The 16,491-nt window shown below is 41.2% G+C and overlaps 1 protein-coding gene across 1 annotated transcript in view; it reads left to right on the top strand.

Annotated features, from left to right (window-relative positions):
* The window catches only part of ATP10A (ATPase phospholipid transporting 10A (putative)), a 118,447-nt gene extending 102,548 nt beyond the window's left edge, over window positions 1-15,899 (top strand). Inside the window, exons 15-21 of the mRNA XM_037377772.1 lie at window positions 1,264-1,340; window positions 5,409-5,534; window positions 10,688-10,888; window positions 13,080-13,160; window positions 13,251-13,355; window positions 13,714-13,901; window positions 14,581-15,899. Of these exons, the coding sequence (XP_037233669.1) occupies window positions 1,264-1,340; window positions 5,409-5,534; window positions 10,688-10,888; window positions 13,080-13,160; window positions 13,251-13,355; window positions 13,714-13,901; window positions 14,581-15,286 (1,484 nt within the window). The 3' untranslated portion in view covers window positions 15,287-15,899. The remainder of the gene's footprint in view (window positions 1-1,263; window positions 1,341-5,408; window positions 5,535-10,687; window positions 10,889-13,079; window positions 13,161-13,250; window positions 13,356-13,713; window positions 13,902-14,580) is intronic.
* Window positions 15,900-16,491: the final 592 nt, after the last annotated feature.

The raw sequence follows: 16,491 nt of genomic DNA, 5'->3' as shown, positions 1-16,491 counted from the left end.
ACCTGTCTTAGTTAATCGCAGCAGGAACACATGTGGGTTGGACCTACCCATAAGAAACCCTAAAGATATATATAATAATTGTCAAGGCTCCTGTAACATCCACATCACCAAATGTGTGCTGATTGTAATAATCCTTATGCTCACTATATTATATCTAGCCCAAATATGCCTCCCTCATACTGAATTTATGTCTTTGGCTGACTGACTGTGGACATAATCATTTGCATATGTTGTCAAAAACGTCTGGCTGTTAACTTGAATTATCCAGAATGCTTAAAAACACTAGTAGAGACTGGGAAGCTTGTGTTTTCATTCTTTCTGAGCATCTTGAGCCTGTGAGTTGATGAGCTCCTGCTCTGGCTTAAAAGCCTAGCAGTTATATCCTCCCTTTTAACCAACATGAGCTAACTTAGGGTTGTGTTGTACAGTCACAAAGACGTCAGCTTTGTCAGTTGAGCAGATACCACTCTTGTATGTGCCAACAGCAGGGAAATTGGGAGTGCGATGTGAATGTGCACCTCAGCCACTGAAGTTTAAAACCAAGTGTGTCTTGTCATCAGCTAACAGAGTCTCATTTTCCACTAGCACACTCCCTGTAAATTTAAGAGGTTAAGGAGTCTCTCCATGTCCCATTCTGGTATCCTTTCTATGTCACCTATCACTTGCGGTATCATGATTGGAAGCAGAACCAGAGATGGTGGCTGTACAACCACTGCAGTTAAATCTGCCTGTGATGGGTGTACTAAAGATCTTGGACTGTTTGATCCAAGTCAAGAATTCATCTACTTTTTAATTTTATTGTATTTTTACTGTGTAGACAATGTCATTGGCTTTAGGTGTCCTTGCACTTTTCATTCTTAGTCATACCTGATTGCAGGCAGACAATTAGTTAAGAAGCAGAAGTACCAGGAAGCTCTTTCTTAGCCTTCCAATTTTTAAGTATTTGTGCCATTCAGGCCTGATACTTGAATTTTAGGTTTTACTAAAAAGAAAGGAACTTGGTTTATTTTTACTTTTCCATGATAAAAAAAAAAAGTCTACAAAGATCAGAATGGCAGCTTTGCCAAATGTCAAACCTTATATTCCGAAGATGGACCCTTTCCTAACCACCATCTGCCTTACTATACCCACCAAACCCTTAGTACACATCTCCCTTACTATACTCAGCCAATAACTCAATAACAAGCGGTTTTCCTTTGCTTTGCTGCTGCTAAGTGTTCCTGGCCTACTAGTGACAACAGATCTTGATCTTGTCATCTTTAGGTGATGGTGCTAATGATGTCAGCATGATCCAAGTGGCAGATGTTGGCGTGGGGATCTCTGGTCAAGAAGGCATGCAGGTAATGTTGCTTGTTCACTGAAAAAGCTCTCCCATGAAAGGGTGGAACAGGCACTTCCCATATATCAGCTTGACCAAGCTGTCTTTGGATAGCCAGCACAAATAAAGGAGAAGTAGCAAGTCATGCTGGGGGGTCCCAGTTGCACATTGTAACAATGCTTTCAGCTTCAGTTTGAGCTTGTGTTCTCAGGTCCATAGTGAGTTTAAACATGCTGCCTTCTCAGAAAATTCAACTTATCAAATTCCTCTAAGAAATATGTTTTAATTGTTAAATCATTTATTAAATAGAGGTTAAAAGAAGGAAAAAAGTTCAGCTATGCATTATTTAGGAGATAAATGTTTGTCACAGCACTCTCCAAACTAGCCAGCTACAACAAGTTTTTTTACCATCTCATACCAGCATACTCTTCATGCCAGTCCCTCTGCTGCCTTCTCCTCGTCTCACCTCATCCAGGGCCCGCTCTCTCTTTTCTTGCTTCCTCCTCTTCTCTCTTCATTGGCTCTCAACCACTTAACAGAACCAGCCACAGCTGCACCTTGTCTACATCGACCACCCCGCCACCCCTGAAGTCAGCCCACAGCTGTATATTATCAATGCTAATTAACCCAGCTTCATTCTTCTACAAAGGTTCACTTATTCTGACTTTTATTCTAATCTCTCCTGTACTGCTTCTGTGTTTCTGTGAAGTAGCTGCACAAGCCCATCCAGATGCTGCAGCTTCTTTGCATGGTGTGATGGTGACCCTTAACCCAGCCACCCACACATCTTGCTCATTCAGCCTATTCAGACAGCAGAACAGTGAAGAAAGAGAAAACTGAAGCCCTTTGCAGAACCACTGATCCTACATAGCATTCCAAGTCTTGGTTTTCTCCCCATTTCCTGCCACAGGGAAAAGCAAGATAAGGGGCCTTGCCCCTGTAGTCTTTTGGATGTATTCAGCCTGTGATTACTGTATTTACCACTGTATAAGAGGCACTTCCCCCATCCCCAGAAGAGAGGATGTATATGTATAGGATGTACTACATACTGTATTACCTATTACCTCTACCTCCTCTACTTCTAGTGCAGTTCAGTTGCAGTCTTAGCACCAGATGTGGCAGTAAGACACAGAGGATGAGGAGAATACCTTATTTCTACAACTTACCTTGTGTTTGGGCTGCTGTGCAGGCTGATCGCCTCAGAAAACAGAGTAGCTGAGTATATGTCAAAGAGTGCTTCAGAGAAGGTGGGAAATGTTTCCATCCTGAGGACCTGAGAAGATGAGCATGCTCCTTAACTTAGTTACCAGTGGGTGGTTCTCTGACCCACATTGCATTTTTTGCAACACTGGCTGGATGTTTTGCTTGAAAGGGAAAAAAGGCCTCCTTCACACAATGTGCAGGTTGGCTATAGAATTTTATTCCATGCTTTAATTTATTTGGTTCAACACACAAATATTTTGAAACAAAAATTTGACTGAGCTATGAATTTGCATGCCAACTTTTTGCATTTTCTGACATGCAGATCACCAGAAACTAGGACAGTACTCTGGAGAAAAGTCAGTACATGTCTTCTTTTATTTATTCATATACTCTTCCAAAGGCATGCTCACTTGGCTGTTGCTGGAGGTTGGTTACTAGGGAAGATAGTCTGACCCAGCATAGCTATTACACTTGTTCTTGTAATCATCCAGTGGGTTCAAAGTAATCTCCAGGACAAATGGATGGCCATCAGCGCTCTTCAGACAGACAGATTTCGGGCCTGCAGTCCATTAAAAATGCTTCTCCAAACATGTTAGCAGGAGAAAATTAGACTGGAAAGAAGCTATCACAAAAATATTCAGGTACTCATTATGCATATGGCATTCCCAGCCATGGACCCTGTAAGTCTGACTTTGATGGCCGGAGAGGGCAGAAGAAAAGGAGGTCTTGAATTAAGCTGATACCAAATGTATTTGTTGTTCCACAGCCTTCACCAGGATCAGAGAGCTTTGCATAATTTCTGCGGTATCACTCTGCAGGCAGTCCAGGCTCCAGAGACCCCAGAGGAGACTGGCATTGTGGGGTCCCCTCCAAGCGTATCAATTCAAAAACATTTGACCCAAACTTCTTGGGTCTTACTATCTCTTGTGAACTTACCAGCTCCTAACATCTACGTATTAATTCAGATCACTTTTTTTCTTAATGCAGACATACAGTGCTCATAGCATTTTTCTACTCCTCTCCCCATTATGCCACTTTCGTTTGAGTTCATACACTTAGAATAACCAGTCTTCAATGCCCCTGGCTTTTGCGGTGTATTCAAATCTGAAAACGATTTGCTCATTAACCCATTAAACCACTGGGGTTTTTCTAAATGAAAGTTCAACAGAGTGGAAAATGTTTATAGATCCCTTCCTTTACTCCAAGGTCCTAAGGAACCATGCAGACCTCTCTTCTGTAAACAACTGTCAGAATCTTACACATACAGGTACTCAGAAGGCGTTGAGCATTTATTTAGATGTATAAAACAGCAATACTCTTTGACTTGTTTTCTTTCCACATTCTATGGAAGCATGTGGAGCATGAATCACTTTTTCCTGTGAAAAAGCTGGAAGAAAAAATAAAAATGTGAAAATCAAGGGGATATTTTGAGACAAAATAAACAAGCAAATGTAGTTGGATAACACTATCTTCCTCACTGTTCCTCACAGTAATCAAAATGCAATAAAAAAGAAAAAAAACCCGTCACTTCTCACAACGTGTTGCGAAGTACTGTGTTAGAAGCACAAATGAAAAGAAGCTAACAGTTTTGTTTTGACATTGGAATAGGCTGAGATGGGGTGGAGTTCAAGGAAGCAGACATAGCACAGCTCTGTTCTCCTCAAACTGCAAGATAGCTGTATGTCTGCAAGACAAATGAGACTGTTCTGTGCAGGGAGGTTACAAGAAGTGTGTCTCAGTACCTGAGAAATCCCAGGTTGTGTCAACATATTAAAAAATGTCCCAGTGCTTATGCACATCTACTACTTAAATTACAAATTATTACACCTTCTCTTGCATACTGTTTTAGAGTTTGTTTTAATAGCTTGTACAAACAGTTACTTGGGAAAACTCAGCCCTTTTGATGATTTACCAAGAAAGCGAATTAGGAAAAATTTAAAGCTGTCTCAGTTAAAAATACACCCTGCAGAGTGTGATGAAGACATCGCTCCTTTGGAAGTTTTTACTTTTCTTCATGTTTTTGCTGAACTGTGAGGAGAAAGGTGATACCAAGATAGAAGATGAAATATAAAATAATATTAAATGAGATCTTAATGCAATCCTAAGGATAAGGAAGATCATGAAACAATTGTGGTATCACCATCATTTACAAGAAAGTCTCATCTAGATGTACAGTACCCTGAATTTTAGTCAGAAGTAGAGAGAAACTGGTGATTCATTTTGTCAGTGTGATTTGGCAGTCTGCACAGTCCTGGAGGCATCTCATCTAGTGTGATTTTTTCATAGACAGTTACAGAAAACATGCAATTTATAAAATCCCTCAAAATACTGATATCTCAGGACAGGCAAGTAAACGTTATGAGCCAGGATTGCAAATGTAATTAAAACTAATGCTTTTATAGTTTTGTCTTTTAAAGTCCAGTAATTATGATGCAACCAGTTAATTGTGCTTTTTTTATTGTATTCTCTGGAAGTTCATTTCTTACTTACCCTGTAAGTACCCCATAGTTTTTACAGAGAGAGAAATTACAGCCACCAAGATGTTCACACACACGGGCCCTGAGCCTTCATGCTCATGCAACTGCAATTGCCAGCCATTCTCCCACTTCTTGCTTTTTGCTGCTGCTTGTCACCATCTGGAATGTAGACTGTAATCTCCTTTAGGCAAGGACCACGTTGCCTTGCATGTTCTGCCAAGCTGCCAGGTTTGCTCATAGGTATTCCAAACCGATGCAACAATATCTGCATTTCAGATGCACTGTAATGGATTTCATTCTTCATCAGTACAATTTCCATTGGCTGTATGGGTTGAGAAGATGGCTAGATTCACTGCTGGTGTTGAAAGCAACGCTTTCCAATAATGATTCCAACTTTTCTTTCATTGAAGGCGGTGATGGCAAGCGACTTTGCAATCCCAAGGTTCCGGCATTTGGAGAAGCTCTTGCTTGTTCATGGCCACTGGTGTTATTCCCGACTCGCCAACATGGTGCTGTATTTCTTCTACAAAAATGCCGTAAGTGTTTGACTTGGCAGCTTTATGCTACCACATGTTTCCAGGGTTTATTTTGTGCTACGTGAGCATTAGGTCAGCCTTCAAATGGTTTATAAATAAGCTACAAAGAAATTTGCAGAGTTGAGAGACAGCTGGCTGCCATTTGCAGGAATACAGGACCCACTCCATAACAGCTACAGTGTCCTGCTGAATGTGCAAATTAGGTAACAGAAATAACAAGCACTGCTGAAGAAAAGTTTCTTTATAGATCAGTTTTGCAGAATTTAGCTGGCTAGACACAGGAGTCTTTAATGCCAAAGCCATTCAGCATTGGTCCAAAGTAGCAGTTTAGTGTGTTTTCTCTTCCTGACCCTATCTTGTCATTGCTTATGAATCACTGTGCATATTCCCTAGTGACCTGAGATAATTTGAGTCCTCTCTGTGTCTCAGGTGGCAGAGATTGGGAGGGCAGTTTCTTGCTTTATCTCACTTCCAACTAACCGAAAGAGTTCATTAGAAAGGAAGCACACAGTGGTAAAGAACAGACTATGGGTCTGCGTTTCCTCCCTGGTGTATAAAACGGGAGCTAGTCCAGTACTGGGCACTGAGCCAGTAGCAGCTCGACTCCTTGGCCCTAACAAAGGCCCTTTGCATTGATCTTGGAGTACAAAGATGATTGATTGAAAACTGCCTAAGAAGACAACCAAGAATTCCATCAGCTGGGTGGGACTCACTGGCAGACACACAGATCTGCTCACTTGCAACACCTACAAATCACCACGGGAGCAAGGGATATGAAGAAGATGGAAAAGGCGGAGAGTCAGAGCTCTCAGACCTGTTTGCTCCAGAGGGAAATCTACGAATTCTGAGCAGGAGACTGGATTTTGTCCTCAATATCAGAAAAAAAATGGCTCTCAATTTTTTAAAAGTTGCTTTCCAAATTTAATCTAATCCAGGGCTTGTTTTTAATTGGTGGCCTAACTAATTCCCATCTGATTTCAGTCTGAAGGTTGGTATTTTACTGGGGGAAGACCATAACTTGCTCAAAATTTTAAACATCACAGGAATACTTGAGGGAGTTAAAGAATTAACAAAGTGTCTTTGTATTAACACAAGCGTGTTAAAATAACTTCTGTGGTCTGATGAGAAACTGCATGCAAGCATCCTTCCAGACAAAAAAGAAAGAAGGGTCTTGGACGATCTGAACTGCTGCCTGAGTCTGAAATAGCAAGCAGATTTAAATAATGCTGCACTGAGTGGAGAGCCACCTGTGAAATATATGCTGGTGTTCATATGCCTGAGTTTTAAGGCTTGATCCTGAATGATGCTGAACGTCTGTATTCCCCCCACCCAGTGCTGTACGTTTCCAAGATACTCTTTGCCTTGAGAGTATCAAATCTGAACTTCTAAGAAGTGTATACAGAGCTATCTTACATTAAAATAAATAATAACACCCAAGGGTAATACACATAAGACAATAAGATTGCTGGAAGCAATCAGCAGCCAGAGATGTTGTTTATACATCTACATTTTGTTCAGGTCTTGTAAAATCTTCCATTTCCTTTGGTACAGCTCCCCTTGAGTATTTCTCGTGCCATTTTTAGTAAGACATTTTCAGAAGCTGCTGCCTCAAGGCTAGAATATAACTGAAGAAATCTCTTTGTGTTGACTCTGCTTTGGCAGCCTTGGGAGCTTTCTGAGCAATACTTGTTGCTACTGACTCTAAAACTGTAGTGGGGTATCCAGCATGCAGACATGAATATGTCTGATACAGTGCTTGCCCCTAAGGAAAGAATATTCAGAAATGAAAGATGTGAGCACCTGATCCTTTTGCAAGGAGACTATTCTGGATGGTTCTTCACAAGAGGGTCAATACAGCTACAGTGCAAACATTCTGCAAGTTTTCTGTTTCCTCAAGTGTTTTTTTTTCCCATTTGCTCATAGTATGAAATTTTCCATTCCCCACTAGAACCTATCTAACTCAATGTTTAAATTCCAAGTTGCTGCAAAAGCTATTTGGAAACTCAGATGTCTTATCCAAGAAGATGTTTAGCTTGGTGGAGATAATAAAAATACAAGTGAAATATAAACTAAAACATAGCATGACTAGAAATATCTGAGCTGGATGAAAAAGTGTTTCATATAAACAAAATCTTACCTGCACAAGCATGCACTGCTTCTTCCCCTTTATACTTTTTCTCTGCAAGACAGCACTGGACATTCACTGAGAAATTATGTCTGGGGCCACATTCCTAGAACAGTCTCATCTGGGAGAAAAAAAGGAAAACCTTTTTTATTTAAAATCTAATTCTATTTTTATGTAAATTTTATTTTACGTTTTCAAGGAGGTAATGCACAGAAGCAAGGAGGAGCATTATATTTGAAGATACATTAAATGCTTGTTTAATAAAAAATAAAATTTCAGGGAGAAAAAATCTGATTTGAGCTTAGTTACTGAAATGTCATTTTTTCGTACAGTTTTCTTTGACAGCACTGCTGAAACCCGTACCAGAGGTGGTAGGAAAATTTTCAGCTCACTGTATTTTCATCAGACTACCCATTTTTGTCAGAGACATACTGTTTACAAGACAGGTTAATTTTAGCAAGGCTCTAGAGATGAAAATTTCTTAGGTCTAGGATTAGCTGGATTTTGTTTATTTCCAATGACAGAGAACTATCTAAATCCATATATTTATTGCAATTCTTTTTTGAGAAAAGACTCAGGAAATTTTGTTGGGTGTTGGGTGTGTCAAGGAAATCATTTTCAAAATCTGTTCAATTTTGAAATGAAATTGCCGTCTCCCAGCAAACTGTACTGAAGAGGGTTAGCTCTGGTAACTCAGTTTTGGTTTAGCCAGTGGAAGATAATGTCTCCTGTAATGTATTTACAGAAACATTTCTACAGATGACCCTGAAAATAATTCATAGAATCATAGAGTCATTTAAGTTGGAAAAGACCTTTGAGATGATCAGGTCCAACATTAACCCACCACTCTTAAGTCCATCACTAAACCTGTCCCTAAACACAACATCTATGTGTATTTTAAAACCCTCCAGGGATGGTGACCCAACCACCTTCCTGGGCAGCCTGTTCCAATGCTTGACCACCCTTTCAGTGAAGAAAATTTTCCTAATATCCGATCTAAACCTCCCCTGGCACAACTTGAGGCTGTTTCCTCTTGTCCTGTCACTTGTTACCTGGGAGAAGAGACCGCCCCCCACCTGCCCACAGCCTCCTCTCAGGCAGCTGTAGGGAGCGATAAGGTCCCCCTGAGCCTCCTTTGCTCCAGGCTAAACACCCCCAGTTCCCTCAGCTGCTCCTCATCAGACTTGTGCTCCAGACCCTTCACCAGCTCCGTTGCCCTTCCCTGGACACGCTCCAGCACCTCCACGTCCCCCTTGCAGTGAGGGGCCCAAACCTGAACCCAGTGTTTGAGACGTGGCCTCAGCAGTGCCCAGTACAGGGGGGTAGCCCTAGCCCTGCTGGCCACACCGTTTCAGATACAAGCCAGGACGCTGTTGGCCTTGTTGGCCACCTGGGCACACTGCTGGCTCATGTCCAGCCGGCTGCTGACCAGCACCCCCAGGCCCTTTCCCACCAGGCACTTCCCAGCCCCCCTTCCCCAAGCCTGTAGCGCTGCGTGGGGCTGCTGTGACCCAAGGGCAGGACCCGGCACTTGGCCATGTTGAACCTCACACAGTTGGCCTTGACCCATCGATCCAGCCTGTCCAGATCCCTCTGCAGAGCCTGCCTGCCCTCCAGCAGATCAACACTCCCAGCCAGCTTGGTGTCACCTGCCAGCTTACTGAGGGTGCACTCAGTCCTCTCATCCAGACCATCCAAAATGCTACTGTTTAATTTCTAATATGTTATTTTATAGTATGGGCTCACAAACAGTGAGATATATATGTTGCTGCTGATATACAGGCTACTTCAATGTAGTATGCAAACCTTGCCTGAACATATATATACTCTCTCTATATATACAAACACATATATGTACATTTACACGCAGCAGGACTGACTCTTATTCTGTGGCAATTCCCCCTCACAGGACAGGCTTAATCTCCTTATAGCAGTTGTCACTGACTAAGCAGACCATAGCATTTTTTCCCCCCATGTTTAAATTTCAACCACATTTTTGGCTTACAGATAGAACAGATCTAGACTCTCCTCTGTATATCTAAAAATGATGAAGGGTTAACATACTCCAGCTGGCTGAAAGTGTTTGAGAACATAATACAAAGTTAAGAGGAAGTAAAAGGAGAGGTGATGCCATTTCCCTTCTTCATGGTTAAAATGGGGAAAACCCTCGAGGAACAGTTGCCGAGGTTTTTCTGATTGCCTTCCATTTAGTGTTAATCGCTTTACAAAGAATAATAAAAACGGCAATTTTAGGACGACTAAGCCTGGGAATTTATTTCCTTTCCTAAGCAGCCACCCGCCTTTTTCTAGGCTCAAATCCCCCCTCACCAGGTGAAATCAGCACCTCTCCAGAGCCTTAAAAACCTCTGGATTCTCCATGCTGAGACTGTAGAAGAAATGAGTTGTGTGGTTTGTCCCTTTTTGGGTAATTACCACATGAAGAGTCCTAGCGCGGCTGTGTGTACAGCTGAAGAATAAGAGAGACAAGAATTGTTACAGCACTGCTTATTTGCTGAGTTTCAAAGCACAAAGATAGGACAGTTAAGACAGCTTTACTAGACCTTACAGTTTCACTTCTCTTGCTGCTGCTAGTCTCGTGTTGGTCTTGCAAAAAAGCTCTGCATTTACCTACTGAAGATCAGCAGAGCTTCCCAAAACATCTCAAGCCAGTAGAGAATATTATTATGGAAATGCTTATTCATGATAGTAATGCAAGTGCTATGAGATCGGTACTCCTGTACCTAGAGATCAGTGATGGTTGGGAGGGCTTTTTACGGTTAGTTAAATTGCACCTCAGAGTTTCACTTGAACTGAAAGTTAATTTTGTGTGAAGTCATCCCTGACACCTGAGATCTGAGGTTCCAGCAGCACAAACTCGCAGGAGTGCCAAATGTTTGCAGCTTAGCTAAGTAGCCAGGGCATCAGTGAGTTTCAGAACTGGCATCAGGATGGTTTCTGAACTCAATGATGTGCTGTTGATGATCCTGCATACCTTGTCATATTTACAGCATTGCTTGTTCTGTTTCAGATGTTTGTGGCCCTTCTCTTCTGGTACCAGTTCTATTGCGGGTTCTCTGGCTCATCAATGGTTGATCAGTGGTATCTCATCTTCTTTAATTTACTCTTTTCTTCCCTTCCACAACTGATCACTGGTGTGCTGGATAAGGATGTGCCAGCTGAAGTGTTAATTGCTGTACCTCAGCTTTATAAAAGTGGCCAGAATATGGAGGTAAAAACTTCTTGATTTTTTTTTTCCTAAATGTCTTTAGTTTCAGCTGAAAACCAACCCTGCTCCCAAAGGATGGATGACTGATAAAAACAGTCTGAAAAGTCATTATTATTTCATTATATTTCTCATCTGAATCAAACTATCTAAATGCCAAAAGTACATTTAAAACAACAAAAAATACCACCCAGTTGTATTTTGAAATATGTAACAGGAGAGAAGGCTGGATGCTTTAAGTCAGCCTAAGCTGAACACCCCGTTTATGGTCCAGGCTCACAAATAACAACAAAAGTAAAGCAGATTACACTGCATAGTGCGGACTTTCACACTATAACCTCACAGTACTTACTCAGAACTTCAGGCCCCAGCCCTTTATAAACATCAGAAGAGAAAGGTGGCTTAAGGAGTAAGCGTGGAGGTCAACAGACAGACTCTGAGGGAGGTAGTCACCAGCAGATGACAGCAGTTGAAACGTCTGTTGAAAACACCTTGTCCCCATCTGCATGAATTGTACAATGAAATCAGAAGGAACTGCAGGAGGGATCCAAGCCAAACCATTTCTGGTAATTACAGCCACAGTGTACTGTGGGAAAATCTTTCTGCTTGGCAAAACTATTTATATTGAGACGCTGCTTCCAAGGCAAAAGCCTTTCTTGAAAGTATCTGCCATTGTGCCCTCTGAGAAGAGACAGTGAGTGGGTTTTGCCGTTAACTGTACACCTGCATTCGGTACCCCTCACATCCAGCGCTATTGCTAGACAGTGTCCTGGAAAAATGAAAGGAAAATTTTAGTGTAACTTATTTTTTAGTACTTTAGTCTAAATTCTTTTTCACCCAGCTGTTTTCCATTTTCTACACTTCTTCTGTTCCAGTGTATTGTACTTTAAAATTTAATCTGTAACTTTAATACCTTCCTTTCTTGCACATTTTTAAGGTGATAGAAATCTTGTAATGGCTTAAGCTTGCTGGGAAGTTGTGTCTACCTGTCTTCAGCTGGCAAACCAAGGAGAGAAGTCTCCCAGGTTCACAGTACAATTACCTCTCATAGGCAAGCCTAGGGACTATTCTGAATTTGTTTGAAATCTAGTGAGCATATTCTGTGAATAGTTACCTAAAAAGGTATTTTTAAAACTTGCCAAAAGTCCTGCTTCAGGTAGTATCCCTTTCAAAAAGATATCACTGACTCAAAGCCTGTAGAATTATAGAATAATTCTGGAGGCCATCTGATCCAGACCCCTGGTCAAAACAGTTTCAAAGCTAGATGAGGTTGCTCAGGTCTTTATCTAGTCCAGTTTTGAATGTCTCCAACAATTGAGATAACACAGTCCCTCTGAGCCACCTGTTAGTGTTTAACCACATGTTATTTCAGTAAGCCAAAGAACACCATCATTCTTTAGTGTCTTTCAATTCCCATTTTTAGGCTGTAGTAATATTCTCCATAGAGGGGAGGAGCCTTTATGAACCCAGTGGTTGGAGATGTAGCCTATATCCCAAAATCAAATAAATATTTTGCCATTTACAAAGTACTTTTTCTTATATCTAGGTCTTTTATATGACCATCCTTACCTCTTCAATTGTTTATTTCTTTAAGCCAATATGTTAGTTTAATATTGTTTCTTGGTGAGCAGTTTTGTACACACACACAGAGATATATGTGTTATATATATCTATGTTTTATATACATATTCCTAACATAGCATATATTCCTGCGTGAATTAACTGCTGAAGACCATTGTTGTGGATCTTCTTTCAAGTATGTGTACATTTTCTGTTTTTTGTCTTGTGAATAAATACCCTGTGCTTGTGTCTAAAACCCATTTACACACATGGTTACACCTCAGAGAGATCCTCCTGAAATCAGTGGTCTAAGTGTAGTGCATAGAGTTGGACACCTTCATAAATGTTTACTGATCTGAGTGTCAGATTCAAATTATACCCTCTGCTAGGGGGGAAAGGGAGGGGGGGGTGGGGAGCAGCAGAGGACCCACCTCCCAGAGCAGGGTGACTTTCAGGTAGACTCCTCATACTTCATCCCTGAGGGTGTCTAACTGATTGGCAAAGTCACGGAGCTACTTGCAGAAGCCCTTAAAAGTGTCCATTGGAATATCCCCCTCAAAATACTTATCCCAGCTAACAGCATTTTCATTAGGCTCTCATGTCTTTTTCTTTTTTTTTTTTTTATTTTATGCCACAGGAGTACCAACCACACATGTTTTGGATGAACATGATTGATGCTATGTATCAAAGCCTGGTTTGCTTCTTCATCCCCTATTTTGTAAGTGTTTGGTTTAAGACTTTTGATTTCAAGCATTCTGAGGAGAACTGGCAACACAGCATGGGCTGAATTCTGTCTCCTTCTTTACAGACTTACTATGATTCAGAGGTGGATATCTTCTCCTGGGGAACTCCCATCACCACAGTAGCACTGTTCACCATCATACTACATTTGGCTATTGAAACCAAAACTTGGGTAAGGAACCCAAGGCTTATATAGAAACTCGCTGACATATATGTAATTCTTTTCTTAGTGCCATTCTTCAAAAACAGAAGATGGTTGTTCCATTCCCTCAGCACGTTCTATTTTTAGTGAGCATTTTAAGCAAATGTAAAAAAGGTTTTAAACTGTGAACTGTGAACAGCTTTGTAGTGCTGTATCTATAATGAGAATTTTTGAAAATTCTCTTAATTTTCTGAAATCTTCACTGTGCTTTAAATTCTTCACTGTACATGGATTTGGTGCCAGAAATTAAGAAGCTTCAACTCAGAATAACAGCAAATTTCTCAGAATATAAAGAATCATTATTATTTTGTGGGGTTTTTTGTTCTAGACTTTTCTCCACTGGTCATCTTGCATCTTCAGTATCCTTTTATTTTTCTTTGTGGCTCTGGTTTACAACGCTTCCTGCCCAGTATGCCATCCTCCATCCAATCCCTACTGGACTATGGAAAGGCTGATGGGAGACCCTATGTTCTATTTCACTTGCATTATATCACCAGTCGTTGCATTGCTGCCCAGGTATTGCATCTTCTCTCATATCTTTTATCATATGTGAAAGCACTTTATGCCTATGGTTGGGAGGGCAAGGAACATTTCTTTTTCCAGTCTCCCTCTTTCTTTTTGCCTTACCAGCCAAGTCATTTTTTTTCAGTGGCTGATTATATGAAGTCAGGTTGTTTAACCTCTTCTGTGCTCCTGACCACAGGAACAGACCACAGCTCCTGACCATAGACCACAGGAGTGGGATAATTGTAGACTGTTGGTCAAACCTCCTGGCCATGCAGGGATTTGCTACTGTGAGGTTTTCCATGATGCTTCCAGATTCAACCCATCCTCCGTGAACACGCACAGTACAGAAATTCTGATAGTATGTTGTGAACTTTCTTGACTACCTATGGATGTAGGAAGTCTGCTCTGCAGAATGACCCCCATTGTCTTTGATTCCTCATCAGGAAAGATGAAAGATCATGTAAGGTCGATCACTGGCTAAAGGCACAGATTTATTACACTGCTTGTTATTAAGCAAAATACTAGCACAGCATTCAGAGCTTTTTGTCTGGAAGCTTGTCTCGAACATAAGAAAGGCACATAAAACTCTCTTTTTTTGTGTTGTACTTTTTTTCTTGGATATTTTCTCTTAATATCTTGGGTACTTCCTTCTTTCAGTTCTTTTCACGTGCACATTCTCCTCTTGCAGATTTCTGTACAGAACCCTTCAGGGAACACTATTCCCAACCCAGCTTCAGCTTGGATGCCTGTTGAGTAAACTACCCCCAGAGATCCGCACCCAGCTTCTGACCAAGTTGAATGTAAAGGAAACAGTACGTCAGACACAACCCTTTGCAGACAGATTCTCACCAAGCCTTGGCTCAAATGCCAGTGATTCCTACAAGGCCTATAACCAAAGCACACCTTTGCCAACATCTCCTCAAACAAGGGAGTCACTTTTCCAAGAGCACACAAAGGCAAAACATACTGCAGATCAGACTGTGGCTGCCTGTCCCCAGGGTGCTGTGTTGTATGGGGAAAACAAACTCCCCTCATCTGCAAGTAGTCTGGAAAGGTCCATGGGATTTCATGAAGTTAGACATGGCACTTCAGAGATGGAGTCGTTGCCTGTGGGAGCAGCATTCCCATGGAGCTCAGCAGTTGACCAAGCAAACTTCAGTTTGTTCAGGTGGATCACATCAACTCCATTGTTCAGTCGCATTGGGACTGTTTTACAGGTGTCATCAAGCAGTTTACAAAATGAAACACAGGACAGTATGTGTGTGCTTGGCTCTTCTTCGCATGTGGACTTCAAAGGCTTAAAAGAACAGAGCTCAAATAACTTGCAGGACAAAATGAAAGGGACCCCAGCTGAGCATTGTAAAAATGACAATTCCCAGACCACCTTTTTATGACATGGGCCTTAAATATATTTATATATTTTCTATTTGCACACATTTATAGTGAGATTACTCTATTTGTTTTCAAAGATGAAACAGAAAATCAAAGGTACAGAATGATTATTTAAAAATGTTTAAATACAGTATATTGAAATAAGAGCTTTAAATATAAAAAGAAACACTTGAAAGTTCCATTTATATTGTTTTATTTTTTCATCTCATTTTGTAAGGAAATGCCGTCTCTTTTATTTTTCAGATGCTTCTCTTTTATTCTGACACATACTGTAAAAGAAAAAGACCTCTCTACCATATTCAAAAGGATTAGATTCAGCAACAATTATTGGTATCATTATAGGCCATTCAGTAATCAAGGAGCAAAAACTGTGATAATAAATAGGCACTGTTATCCATCCATCATCTGCTTGTCAGGGTGTTTTGTCACTGGAGCAAACCATTAGGCAAGACTATCGAATTATTATACACCTCTCTGTAAATGTTAACATTATCTTACCACCGCATTAATAATACTGGTATTTTATAAGTGGCACTGTATTTTGATATTGCAGCCATAGCATTTTATGTGTCATGATAAAACAATAAATAAATGACCAGCCATATTGCAAAGTGACATCCCAGTCTGGCATTAATAGTAATTCAGCCCTTCACCTGGTGTAGCTAGCATTTGGCCAGCCATGGCCTCATATCAGGCTGTTCAGCTTCTGAAGAAGAGCTGCTGGGTTTTTGTGAGGAATGATTTGTTGGCAAAGAGCTGGTGCCTTGTGTCATCTGTAGAGTTTGAGCTGGGAGGGTCTGTGATCTTCTGTGCTGGAGCACTACCATGAGTAGGCTGGTTTTGCTGAAGAAGTCATCCCTGCTTACTAGTGGGGAGTGGAGGACGGGCAGGGTGGAGATTTGTTAGGCACCTTCACTGTTGTTTCAGCCAGGATAAATCAAGTCCTTGGTGATTAGGAAGGGGCATGACCAGCTGTGAGGGTGCAGTGCCATGCAGAGTTACTTGAGCTTGGTCTAAGACAGGCTAGCCCAGTCCTGAAAGCAGGGAGCTGCACTGCTTTCTGAGGTTATGCCTGATCCAACTTTATGTGGTTGTAAATCACAAAACGCCACTTGTCCATGCGTGTGTGGCTGCACTGTGCTGGCCTGACACATCTCAGAAGGGTTTAGCCTTGGAAGGCTGCTTGGTTCTTTCATACCTAGTCACC

Source organism: Falco rusticolus, chromosome 2 (assembly GCF_015220075.1).
Source record: "Falco rusticolus isolate bFalRus1 chromosome 2, bFalRus1.pri, whole genome shotgun sequence".
Lineage (NCBI taxonomy): Eukaryota > Metazoa > Chordata > Aves > Falconiformes > Falconidae > Falco > Falco rusticolus.
The sequence above is the reverse complement of the archived record's forward strand: the minus strand, read 5'-3'. Positions and strand labels throughout refer to the sequence as shown.